Consider the following 13,774-nt stretch of genomic DNA (forward strand, 5'->3'; position numbering starts at 1 on the left):
CAAGTATTCAGCGTGTTGAGAACTGATTAAATGTGGACATTTACCCTCAGTCAGCTTCGTCTGCGTCTGGTAAAGCCATGTTGTTGTTCGTCAACGTTAACTTTTTTATTTGGGGCTTTCAATCGATTAAAATATTTAGCAATTTATGGCATGATTGTCCATAATTCATCTCGATTAATCATGTTTCCTTCTGTCCTGTCTCCAGTCTTTAGGGACTAAAGAAGGAAGTGGAGTTCAGATGCAGTCCATCCCTCCTTCCTCTGTCCCTCGTGCTGCACAGAGACCTCGAAGCTCCTCTCCGGTTCGCAAACCTCCTGACTCCTCTCCTCCTCTCGGTCCTCCTCTTCCTCCTCCTTCTTCTCATACAGAGAGCGAGGCAGAGAGTCTGCTGGAAGAGCTTCAGCGTGGCAGAGAGCAGCCACGACTGCGGGCAGGTGAGACTGGAGACACCACGTCTCATTTAGAGACAGTTTCAGTCAAGCCGAAGTGGAGGAACATTGTGTATGTTCATGTGTCCAGCTGCAGATCTGGAGGCTCCTGTGCTGCAGCAGCAGCAGAATCAGACTGAAGCTCCAGCAGAAGGTGGAGCATCCTCCGTCAGTGTCTCTGCTCCCAAAGTGTCCATCCCCTCCTCCGCCCACCACTACTGCTTCTCTCTGGACCTCCGCAGCCTGGGCAACCTCAGCCTGACGCACCCCATCGCTGCTACGCTCAGGTGAAGCAGCGTTCTCCAGAAGGTTCTTTTTGTCATGATATCATTTAATTATATAAAGACATGAGGACACAGTGTCACAATTATAACAAACATGTTGGGTGTGTTCACCCGTTGATTTCATGTCTAGTGAAGCCTTTTAATTAAATTATGATCATATCAGATAAAAACAAAACATAAAACCATCTCATAAATGTCCTCTAAGAACGTTTGTTGTATTTCAGGTATTCGTATCAGTTCTTCGGCAGCGCGGCTCCCATCATGACCAACCCTCCTGTGGAGCTGCAGAGGAACATGGAGGCGTTGCTGCCTCAGTCCTACTGCGCCTTCGACTTCGCCGCTCTGCCGCAACAACTGCAGGACACCTTCCTCAGGTAGGAGCTACGGACGTCAGGCTATTCAAATATCGAATCTCAAATGAATCGCACATTTTTTATCTGTTCAAAATGTACCTTAAAGGGAGATTTGTCAAGTATTTAATCCTCTTATCAACATTTGAGTGGACAAATACGCTGCTTTATGCAAATGTATGTATATATTTATTATTGGAAATCAATTAACAACACAAAACAATGACAGATATTGTCCATATTGTGGATTTAGCATAAAAAAATATGCTCAAATATAAATATTATGCCATAAAGTGGGCATGTCTGTAAAGGGGAGACTCGTGGGTACCCATAGAACCCATTTACATTCACATATCTTGAGGTCAGAGGTCAAGGGACCCCTTTGAAAATGGACATGACAGTTTTTCCTCACCAAAATTTATTGTAAGTTTGGAGCGTTATTTAACCTCCTTCATGACCAGCTAGTATGACATGGTTGGTACCGATGGATTCATCAGGTTTAATAGTTTCATATGATACCAGTATCTTCACTTCAGCTCATTAGCCTAATATGATTCTACTAATGCATTCAATAGCATTCATTTCACATTACAGAATCAGTATTACTGCCAACAGATTCACATAACATTGTGCACATTATGCTGTACAATTGACAACCTTTGTACAGCCTGGCTCCTCCAGAGGTTTTCTTGATAAATAAATTATTTACAATTTTGAACATTGAACATGGGAAGCTTTCACCTTACATATTTCAAAAAATAAAATATATATATACTGTATGTATAGCTGCATGTGTCTCCGGAGACGCAGGTTGCTGACCCCTGCCTTAGACCAAATCCCGAAAAAAATGTCTCTTTGTACTTTGAGGGAAAAAGACAATCTTTCCATGATTTATATTTCATATATTATTTCTATCCATTCGTCGATGGTGGGTGGCTCAGATTTTAGCCACTTCCTTGTTGTCTGCAGAATCCCCTGTGGCCAGCAGGTGGCGCAGCAGGACTGTGTTTAATCTCTGTGAACATTAATAACAGCTGTCGGAGGCCCTGCAGTGTTAATCTGTTGTATCTGTGTGTGTGTTGTAGAGTTCCTCTGGTGGTGGAGGTCTGGCACAGAGACGCCACCAGCAGAGACCAGCTGATAGGACGAGCCTCCGTCCAGCTGTCCCACCTGCTGAGATCATCGACGGGAGAGCAGAGCTGGAGACAGTCTCACCAGGACCGGATCCCAGTGGTCACAACACACCGGTAGGAAAACACAAACCCTGACGGAAGAAGAAGACTCTGATCTCATGATGGTGGTGTGTGTTAAACATCAGTGTTGTGTTTCCATCCTTCAGTCCTAGCGAGAAGGTGGCAGAGTTGAGCTACGTGGCAACGCTGGAGGACCTGGGGTTGGTTAAAGCCAGAGAGGTCATCGTGTCCGACTCTTCACAGGTGAGACAGATATGAATGTGTGTGCACATGCATGAACTGGATTGGTTGAGATCAGACAGGCTGATACCTACAGAATTCAACAGCAGCATCTCTAGACTTTGTGTTAGAGATATAAAACTGAATGTCTTTATCTTTGTAAAGGTAGAATTTACGTTGTATTGGATGGTATTAGATATTACAGGAGTGAGTGGACAGATTTTGTGTTAACGTTTTACCGGTTTTAATCTTAATGTGTCATCAGAATGAACCTGCAGTCCACACACAGCCGTCCTCCTCCCACCCTGCAGCACCCAGCCTGAACGTGGCCCCGCCGGGCCCCACGGCTCCGACGGCCCCCAGAGACACCCTGGAGTACCGCACGGCCCTGGAGCTAGAGCTGTGGAAGGAGGAGCAGGAGGATCTGTTCGATGATCAGGTAATAAACACAAAATGAACATTACCATATTATTCTTCTCAGTTTTGTTTGTTGTGTTTTTAAGAGTTGTGTTTGTTTCAGCTGAGGAAGAAGGAGCTGAGCCACATGCAAGCTCTGGCGGAGGAGTGGAGGAAGAGAGACCGAGAGAGGGAAGCTCTGGTCAAGAAGAAGGTGGAGAGTCCTCACCTACCTACACAAATACACACCATGCATGCTCACACATTACTGTATATACAGACTGGATTTAATCATAATGACTGTCTCTCTGCTGGCAGGAGGTGGAGTATAATGTGCTGGAGGAGCAGCTGCAGAAGACTCTGTCTGATCTGGAGAAAAGAGAGAAGCAGCTGGCTGAAGCCGAGCTGGAGGTCAGACTCACCTCTGACACTTTAATACACACTGTTTATAGATTAATGACTGAGCTTATTGTACAGAGTGTATGTTTAGTGTTGAGATGGACTACTTATTCTAACTTGTAGGAAGTTTTTAAAAAACGTTTTTAGAAGTCGGTTGAATTTAATGGGAGTTGTGACACTGAACTGTTTTACACCATGAATGAATGTTTCCTCCACACTTCTCAAAGTCACAGAGAATGTGACATCTACAGTCGTGGAGGATTTAGAACAATTAAATAAGATTGCAGGGTTCAAGGGTTCTGTAGGCTCATCGACGATCTATAGCAAAAAAAAAACGTGATCGTGACATCTCTAAAGGTTTTATTTGCTCCCTTTTTAAACTGATACGATCCGAACCGTGAGTTTTGTGATCCGTTGCACCTGTAATTGAAATGCTCGCTTGCACTTCAGAAGTAAAAAAATTAATTAATAAAAGATAGATGTATTAATATCCCAAATGTGTTGGCGTTTAGCCTTTCAAAACCAACAGTTTCACTGTGGTCAGAAAACTGTTTGCTCTCCTACTCGCTGCCCACAAAGGGAGGTTTGCACTGACGAGTTCTATTCATTAAAATACAGTTGATTTAATATAAAAATACTAACTCATTTAATCCCATGAATTTTTAGCGTGATGACGTAATAAAATATGATAAGAGACATTTGAAGCCTCATTCGAAAAACCTCAATAGAAGCTTTGAATGTAAAAAAAAAAGACATTTGGTACAGCCATACTTGTTTGATCCGACAATCAATTCAAAACTCAAAGATATTTGGTAAGAAAAGCAGCAACATCCTCAGATCAGATATTAGCAGCTTCAACTAGTGAATGTTTAGTATTATGGCTTGAAAAATTACTTCAGTTTTTCACTTTTTATGACATTTTGAATCTCTTGTGTAAAAGAGGGTTCTGACAACAGAGAGAGAGAGAGAGAGAGAGAGAGAGAGAGAGAGAGAGAGAGAGAGAGAGAGAGAGAGAGAGAGAGAGAGAGAGAGAGAGAGAGAGAGAGAGAGAGAGAGAGAGAGAGAGAGAGAGAGAGAGAGAGATTAGAACAATATTATCAAAGTATTACTCATTTTTTCTGTGTTTGAAGCGTGTGACTCTGTTTGTGTGTTCAGACTCAGCGGCTGCAGAGGGAGCTGAGAGCTGAACACGATCTAACCCAGAGGGAGCTGACGGAGGGCAGCAGGAGGCTGCAGCAGGACTGTGACCACCGGGTGGCGCTGGAGAGAGACAAAGTCCGACTGATGGAGGAGGATAGAGCCCGGCTGCTGCAGCAGGTAGAGTTAGAGAGATAGAGAAGGAGAATACTACTAAGAGTGAGTTACATAAAAGCAATAACTTTGTGTTGGTGTTGTCCAGATCACAGACGGAGAGTCTCGGTACAAACAGCTGGAGAAAGAGTTCCAGCTCTACAGAGAACAACAGAACGTCAGACCTGAGTTCAGACTGCAGTCAGAGATCAACCTGCTCACTCTAGAGAAGGTAATCTACTACATTTCCTCATCATTACTACCAAGATGATTAGTACTTATTATGTCAGAGTTACTGCTACGGAGAAACTACTGAAGGAGGTATTTAAATAGGAACTTGTCCCTCACATGGAGGCAGACAAATCAGACAAACGAAAAACCCAAGTGACGAAAGTTGGAAATTCTTTGCAGCTTTACAGATTACAGAGGTGGACTCAGATATTTTACTGAAGCAACAGTAGCAACATTACAGTGTATAAATACTCTGTTACAAGTAAAAGACAAGTATTAGTATCAAAATATACTTAAAGTAAAAGTACTCATTATGCAGAATGATATTAGGGCTGTCAAAGTTAACGCGATAATAGCGCATTAACGCACATTTTCTTTTAACACCACTAATTTCTTTGACGCATTAACGCAACTTGTCATGAAGGAGGTTAAATAACGCTCCAAACTTAAATGTCAAAAATGAATGTCCAGAGGTTTCCAGACGTGTGTGACTGATGTTTTTTGCTCTGTGATTATTAAGGTGGAGCTGGAGAGGAAGCTGGAGTCCACCACCAAGTCCAAGCTGCACTACAAGCAGCAGTGGGGACGCGCCTTAAAAGAGCTGGCCAGATTCAAACAGGTACTGATCGTCTAGATCGCTGCTTCATTCAGAGAGTTCACTTTTTAAAGACCTAAGATCTGTTTTACATCTTCAAGGTCACAAATAAAAGGAACTTAGAAAGATTATCATGGCAGAACATTTTCTTTTCACCTTCTCTCAAGTCATAAAATTTAGATCAGACTTAGAAAATGGATCACCAGAAAATCTCTCTGGCCTTTCAGGGCTTCTGTAAAAGCCTCTTTGAGGGGCGCCAAAAATGTCTCTGTGCAAGGAATCCTGTGATTATTATCCCGATTAATCTATTTGTAGTTTGGTCTATAAAATATCGAAAAACGGTTTAAAAGAATTACCATTAGAATTGTTGACGTCGTCTTAGCAACGGTCCAAAAACCCCAAGATATTCAGCTTTTAATCAGAAAACAAAGAAAAGCAGCAAATCCTCAGATCATCACAATAGTTGACTGTCGATCGATGACGTCAGAACAGATAAAATACCACATCAAAATAAAAGCAGTTCAGTTTTTCTCACCAACAGACTGTAGAAGTTTGGGACCCTGAGGTCTCAGATGTCGAAGTGTCCCTGAACGCACCAGCAGATGAAGTTTAACTTGTGGAAAGTGAATAACCACGAGACAGAAACGAGAAAATCCTTCTTAAAAACTGAAGAAAAAAGTTAAACACGAGACGCAGTGTAAAGCCGCGCCCGCCGAGGCCTCGCCGTCCATCCTGACAGCGCTCATATTTCACAGCAGATAATAGTAGTTTTTCTGTGTTGGGACGTCTGGCGGCTTCAAGACGCTGCAGGTTTTTAATCTGCTGCTGGAGACGAGCTGACAGTGTTAGGACATTTAACAGCTCTGTTTAAAGACACAGAGCGAGCGGAGGAAACTGAGCTCAGCGCGGCCGCCATCCGTCAGCCGCCATCACGCCAAATACACCAGTCTAGAATGCATGTGGTCGATGTGCGTTAAAGGCCAGAGAGGCCGTTCAGACTCTAATCAAAAGTTCATTTAGCTGATAAAAAGCATCAATGTAACAAAGTAAAAGTCCTGCACTCAAAGTACAGTTAAGTACAAAATAAATGTCAGTTCAGTTCAGTCAAAGATATGAGGTTTGAGGTTTTTCAGAAACGGTGTCTCCATTACAGAGTTTGACACATAATCTGACACAACTCTTCACAATGAGTACTTTGACTTTTGATGCTTTAGATTATTCTGCTGCTGATATTACAACCAACATCAGACTAGAGAAATACGAGGACTTGAGGAGTAATCCAACCTCAGAGAAGTATTTTAACCGTCGTGCAGAGGCACTGCGTTTGATTTGTCCTCCGATCGAATGGATTTCATCTTGTTAACACCGTGGTGACACGGTCGGGTTTGTGATTGTTGCTGCAGTGCTGTTGTCAACCTGAGTGTGGAGTGTGTGTGTCAGAATCCGTTCATTTCCTAACGAGGCTTTTATTGTGAAACATTTGCAGGATCGTGATGTGGAAAATTGAGTTGCACGGTTCGGTACTTCAAATGTAGCTGCTGCCATGTTGTGGCACTTATATGTTTCTACAAAATACAGTTTGGATGGAACATGTTTTTTTTGGAAGGCGGTTGCCAACACGAAACTCATCTCCTCCCTAGTCCGCCTTTACAGCCTCGCTGTGTTTATACCATGGAGGTATAAAGAGAACTGGATCCAGCGGTGGAGTCGGGGCCCCGTTCACTCCTATGAGAGTTGCTCAGTGACGCATGAAGACTAAATGGCTCGACTTCCGTCTGGAAAAGTACCCGGATCTTGGCGGAGTAGCGTCCGCTCGTTCACATGACTCGGTCACATGACTCGGTCACGGGGTTCTAACGTCACGCCGTCGTCACGGCTTGCGCTCCAGCCTCGGTCTGGGTCTCACTCACATGAACAGAGGAAGGGAAATAACTCTGGATTCAGCTATTAGTGCATTTTACAACTTTAAAACCTAATGATTTAAATAAGGACTATTAGAGTGTTCGTACTGGGGAGTTTATTCACCTAAAAAAAAAGATCCGCTGAGTTACAGACGTCTCTTTCCCAATGTAATTCTAGATGGGAAAAAGTCTTTTTGGACCCAACGGCATCACATGACGGACACGGAAGTTGTAGTACCGCCGTTTGACCACTACGAAAGCTCTTCCTGGGGGCTTGGTTTATACTCACGCTCTTGCAAACTATTCTACAGTAACTCAAACTTTGTAACTTGTAGATTTACGCTAGATGTTGTGCTGAGAAAAAAGGCTTTGTAGAAACGAGCAAAATCAAATTACAAGTTGTAAGCTTAGCGGTGGTGACGTTGAAGTCACGTGACCGTGGTTTAGTTTGTTTATAGTGTTATAACGTTAGCTTTTTACTTCTGGTGACTGCATTTGTACTTCAAAACTCATAAAAGTGGTGTTCATTAGTGGAGATTATCTTACTGAACCTAACCTGTCAGTATCATAAACGTTTGTTTGCCAGAGAGCTTATTTTCTGCAATAATCCAAAACCCAATGGAGCAATCCCATTGGCTGTTAGTGGAGGGAACCATGGAGATGATCACTTCCTGTTTGGCCTTCAACAATACTTCATCTCTGTAGTGTTGTCACGATACTGGAATTTCCAACTTCAGTAGAATACCTTGAAAAATATTGATATTCTATACCATTTTTGATACTACAAGGAAAAATGTACATAAGATTAAAGGCATAAAATGTTTTATTATTATTAGTATGTTTGTGTGTCAACTAGCTGTTGGAGAGAAGAGAGAGCAGAAAGCTCAGCTGGTACCCGTCTATCGATACCGCGAAAAAATAGTATTGAAACCATTTTGAATGTTCCGTATTGATATGTATTGATACTTACTGTACGTATATATTACTCGTTGACACTCCGCTGACCAGGTTAAAAGCCTTTCATCACCTGTGACCCCTTCACAATAAAAGCATCCCGTCGTCTGCTTCGCCAGTGAGAAGCTTTTAATGTGAAGCAGCGACAGCAGGAGAGGTTTAGGTTGCTTTAGCAGTAACTTAACACCGTGTGTGTGTGTGTGTGTGTGCGTGTGCGTGTGCGTGCGTGTGTGTGTGTGTGTGTGCGTGTGTGTTGAACTGATGGCTCTCACACATTTCATTGTCTACTTCACCTCAGCTAAATATTTGGCTCTGGTGTAAAAACACACCTCTCTCTCTTTTTTTCTTTCTCGCTCACTCTTTCCTTTCCTTTTCCCTTCTCTCTCTCACACACACACTCACACACACACACACACACACACACACACACACACACACTCACACAGGCAGCACTAAGTGGGGCTTTAGACTAATGTAAACACACACAGACCTTATCTGACAAACTAATAACTGTTACTGACGTTAACCAGCTGGAAAACTGGACCCACATTTTTCCTCTCTTTTCTTTCTGCATCAATCTCTCCTCTCTCTCTCTCTCTCTCTCTCTCTCTCTGTTTTTCTCCCCCATCTCTCCCTCCAGTCTCCTCTATCTCCCTCTTTTCTCTCCCTCTCTCCTTCTCCTCCTCCGTCACTCTTTATTGCTCTCAACCACTCTCTTTTTCCTTCCTCTTCATCGTCTTCTCTCTCTTATTTCTCTTTCTTTCTTCACCTACTTCTTTTAATGTCAGTTTCTGTCTACTCTTTACGTCTCCTTTTTCTTTTATTTCCAAAGTTATAATAGTTTTTGATTTTTAAATTACAATCAGAATCAAGAATACTTTATTGATCCCCGGGAGGAAACTGGGGCGTTACAGTTGCTCCTGTATAGACATAAGAAATGTAAGAAAATAGAAATAAAGGAGTGTGTAACATATAAATGATGTACATAATGCTACACTGTAAACAAAATATACAGTATATAAAGATAATAAAAATAAGAAAATGAGAATATCAAAAATATGAAATATGTACAAATATTTGATATATAAAGATTTTATTTTATTTTTTACTTCAATTTTAGTTTAGTTAGTTTTCAGGGTGCTTTTTAGTTTTTATTAGGACTGTCAATCAATTAAAATATTTAATCCCGATTAATCACATGATTGTCCATAGTTTGGTTTTTTCAATACTATATTTATTGTTTTTTTGTTCATTTTGAAACAACATAACAAACATTCACAAACGTCCCCAATAATAACATTCTCGGTACAAAGAAACTTAACAAACCTAATATTAATATAAAATAAGCCAGTATAGATACAGGAAGAGCATATTATATACAAAAAATAGATAAATAAATACAAAGAATATACACAAGTAAAAACATAAAATTTAAAAAATTTAAAAATTTAAATAAAATTAAGAAAATTAAAAAAAATCTGTTTATATATACATGATTGATTTTTATCTGTTCAAAATGTACCTTAGGGCGCCTGGGTTAGCTCAGTTGGTAGAGCGGGCGTCCATGTATCAAGGCTTGGTCCTGACCGCGGCGGCCCGGGTTCGAATCCGGCCTGTGGCCCTTTCCGCATCCACTTTCTCTCTCCCCCCTTTCCAAGACTCTATCCACTGTCCTCTCAATAAAATGGAAAATGTCCCCAAAAAAATAACTTTAAAAAAAAAAAAAAAAAAAAAATGTACCTTAAAAGGAGATTTGTCAAGTATTTCATGCCTTATCACGCACATGCTGTTTCCTTTTTTTAGGTCGTAATATATATATATATATAGCTAAAAAAATAAACTGAAATTATTAATTTTTATTTTATTTCATTTTTGTTTGTTTTTAAGGCAATATTGTCCCAGTTTAAATTTTTTTTTAAATGATAGAGTTTTTATTTAGTTTCAGTTAAATATTTTTCACAGCCTATTTTCGTTTTAGTTTATTTTATTTTTTCCACCTCACGTTTCTTTCACTTCATACCTCTCTTGACCTTCCTCCTTTTTGTCGTTTGTTTTTAGTCTTTCTCTCCTCCTGTCTTTTCCTCTCTTTTCTTTTTGCATCAATCCATCTATCTGTTTTGTTTGCCCATTGATTCTCTCTCTTCTTTCTCCTTTCTTCTGTCTTCTCTCTTTCTTTGTCTCTTATCCTTTTATTCACCTTTTTTCTACTTGTTGCCTCCTTTCTCTCTTTCTTTTCTATTTTTCATTTGTTTGTTTGCTCCTCCTGTCTTTTCCTTTCTTTTTTTGCATCAATCCCTCTCCCTCTTTCTGTTTCTTCGTTCTCCTCTCCTCTGTCTTTCTCTCTTATTTCCCTCTCTTCCTTTCTTTTTTACCTACTTTTTCCTCCTCTCTCTTATCCCTTTATTCTCCCTTTTGTCCACTCTTTACCTCTCCCTTCCCTTTCTTTCTCATATTTTTCTATTTTTGTCTCATTCCTTTACATGTTTTCTCTTCCTCTCTCTCACCTCTCATTCCTTGATCCCTCTCTTCTTCTTTTCTCCACTTCACTACTACTTCATTTCTTTCCCTTCATACCTCTCTTGTCCTTCCTCCTTTTCGTCATTTGTTTTTAGTCTTTCTCTCCTCCTCCTGTCTTTTCCTTTCTTTTCCTTTTGCTCTCTCTCTCTCTCTCTGTCCGTCTCCCCCCTCCTCCATCCCTCCTTCCTCCCGTCTCTAAGTGCCACATCATTGTAAAGAAAACACGGTGTGATTTATGCCGCTCTAAGGGGGTTCGGCGCTGAGTGTCACCCCCCGCCTATTAATCATCCCCGGGATTGCGTTGAGCAATAAGCTAGCCAGGCGCTAACTATTCAGATGTCACACTCTCGCTTTTTATAAAATATCAGGCCCGTGTTTACACGACCATCCGTCTTTGGCGCTCGGAGGGTTTTTAAAGCCGGGGCTCTTGTTTGGTTTTTCTCGGCCTCTCCTCGCCTATTTATTCTCTCCTCTCAGCGCCTCGCATGGCGTGCTGTTTAGCTCAAGTCGGATCATAAAAATTCTTGTGTGGAGGAATAATGTGCTTTTCAACCCAGGAGGTGTAGCGGCGAGAATGAATGTCCAGACAGCTCTGAGGTATTAGATCAGAGAGTTAGCCTCGCTCTTTTTTTAAATTCAAAATATTGGGACAAGGAGCTTAAGTTGGTCTTTTCAAAGCAAAAATATTGGGACAAAGAGATTAAAGTTCTGAGTCGAGAAGCTAAATTTGGTGTTTTTACAGCCCACGTTGAAGGTCAGGCAACTAAATTTGGCTTATTAAGAGCTGGTTGTGTCGGGAGAGACGACTAAACTTGGTCATTTTTATAGGCTGTAACAAAAGACAAATATTTCTATCTTTTAAATCCAACAGTAACATGAGCCGCCAGAACAAAAGTCCAGTTTACCAAACCAGAAACCTGCAAGACAGTCTGCTGAACTGAAGCAGCAGTCCGCCTTACAGGTGTCATATACTGTCGGTAATAATGTCAGGAATAATAAGCACATTTGTACTTAATGATGTTTGATAAATGAGATCCAGAGAGAACTTCAAGTTTTCATCTGTTTAAAGCCTCAGTGATGAAGTGATGAACTGAAGTTGGTCTTTCTGGGGCTTTGATCATGTTTTTCTTTAAAACTCCAGAAAAAGCCAAACTTCTCTTATAATATGTCAGGGACACAGAAGATAGACTCTTTTCAAATTCTTTACAAACCAACTGCAAAAACAGACTTTGAAGAAATGAACTTTAGTTTGGACACCACGTAGCTTACCTTCCTTTGCTAAGTGGCCTTACAATACACTCGATCCAATTCAGTAGGGTTCTGAATTGAGTTTTTATCCCCTTAACCTTCACCTAACCCTCACCAGAAACCAAACCCAAACGGGCATATTGGTACCCCTACCAATTTAAATGTTTCCTATCAACCTATACGAGGCGTCCTGATAAAGACCTCTTGTTGTTTTCTCAATATAATAAAGATTAATTGGTTTAATCAGTTTATAAAATTGTAGAATATTGTGAAAAATGTCTTTTACAATCTCCCAGAGTCCATCGTGACGTCTGTTCTTCTCTGATCGACACGCCTTTACTTTCATAAACAACTAAGAAAACAGACAAACGTTCACAATTACAGATGGTTTGGTATTTATACTTAAAAATGACTGAAAGAAAATCAAAATTGTTGATGATTAATCATCTAATTATTTCTGCTCTAAAGCAGTAAATGTGCCTAAATAAATACAGTCGAAAAGTTGGGATGCCGGATATTATTTATTAAATATTTACTTGACATTATTTAGACATTTTCTGCATGTTTTTGTTGGGAAGTGGTTTTGAAACATTGTAAAGACAAAATATTTTTTATTACATGTTTAATAATCTTGGTAGAGGAAGAATGGAGTAAAAACACACCGAGAAGCTGTGCAGTTTGTGAGGAAGAATTAGTGTGATACAGATTATTTTAAATCTGGAGACAAAGAGCACTGGCATCGGATCTAAAATATCCAATGGTAGCAACGGTTTCCTTAGTTTCATATGATATCAGTATCTTCACTCTAACTTTAAAACTGAACCTGCTACAACCTAAAACAAAAAACGCAATTTGTGTTAATGCGTTAAAGAAATTAGTGCCGTTAAACGAACACGTTATTATTGCATTAACTTTGACAGCAATATTTAGTTTTAGTTTTTTTGTAAGGGCCAGGTGAAGTATGCAGCTATGTAGGAATAGCCATAAAGTTTAATATTAAATTTTTTGCAAGCAATTGTCTTTTTTTTTAACGTAATATATTATTAAATTAGAAATTATTTCACGTTCAATATTTATTTTATTTTTATTTGTTTTTAACCAGGCAATATTGTTTCAGTTTAGTTTTTGTTTAAAGGATATAGTTTTTGTTAATAAAATATTATTATTATTATTATTATTATTATTATTATTATTATTATTATTATAACTACAAATATTTTTCATTGCCTATTTTCGTTGTAGTTTGAGTTTTGGTTTACTATAATAACTCTTTCTTTCTCATATTTTCTATTTTTATAGACCTTTTTCGCTCTCTTCTTTTTTTCCACCTCACACTTCATTTCTTTCTCTTCATACCTCCCTTGTCTTTCCTCCTTCTTTGTCGTTGTCGTGTGTTTTTAGTCTCCTTCTATTTTTTCCTCTTTTCTTTTTCCATCAATTCTTCTCCCTCTTTCTGTTTTTCTACCTCCCATCTCTCCCTTCAGCCACTTCTCATGACTCCCTTTTTCTCTCTCTCTCTCTCTCCCTCTCTCTCTCTCTCCTCTTTCTCCTTTCTTCTGTCTGTCTCTCATATTTCCTTTCTTTTTTTGTCTCTTATCCCTGTATTCACCTTTTTTTGTCCACTTTGTTTTGTTCACACAAAAGTCTGATTTAATGAGGACATATTTCATCAATCGAAAAGGTTCATTTATTGTCATTGTAAAACACAGAGTTTCACAATAAAATGCAGTTGTAGTCTCTTTATGCTACAGAAGAAAAGCAGTGTTGCA

General features: G+C 39.9%; 2 protein-coding genes across 2 annotated transcripts in view; both read left to right on the forward strand.

The window, feature by feature from the left end:
• The window catches only part of LOC119492980 (actin, non-muscle 6.2-like), an 840,607-nt gene that overhangs the window by 147,502 nt on the left and 679,331 nt on the right, over positions 1–13,774 (forward strand). The window lies entirely within an intron of this gene.
• Positions 1–13,774, forward strand: part of LOC119492944 (centrosomal protein of 120 kDa) — a 29,035-nt gene that overhangs the window by 3,502 nt on the left and 11,759 nt on the right. The window contains exons 8-18 of the mRNA XM_037777856.1: positions 206–434; positions 520–715; positions 937–1,086; positions 2,148–2,309; positions 2,402–2,498; positions 2,740–2,913; positions 2,995–3,084; positions 3,189–3,281; positions 4,425–4,586; positions 4,669–4,791; positions 5,311–5,409. Of these exons, the coding sequence (XP_037633784.1) occupies positions 206–434; positions 520–715; positions 937–1,086; positions 2,148–2,309; positions 2,402–2,498; positions 2,740–2,913; positions 2,995–3,084; positions 3,189–3,281; positions 4,425–4,586; positions 4,669–4,791; positions 5,311–5,409 (1,575 nt within the window). The remainder of the gene's footprint in view (positions 1–205; positions 435–519; positions 716–936; positions 1,087–2,147; positions 2,310–2,401; positions 2,499–2,739; positions 2,914–2,994; positions 3,085–3,188; positions 3,282–4,424; positions 4,587–4,668; positions 4,792–5,310; positions 5,410–13,774) is intronic.

Source organism: Sebastes umbrosus, chromosome 8, assembly GCF_015220745.1.
Source record: "Sebastes umbrosus isolate fSebUmb1 chromosome 8, fSebUmb1.pri, whole genome shotgun sequence".
NCBI classification, from domain to species: Eukaryota; Metazoa; Chordata; class Actinopteri; order Perciformes; family Sebastidae; genus Sebastes; species Sebastes umbrosus.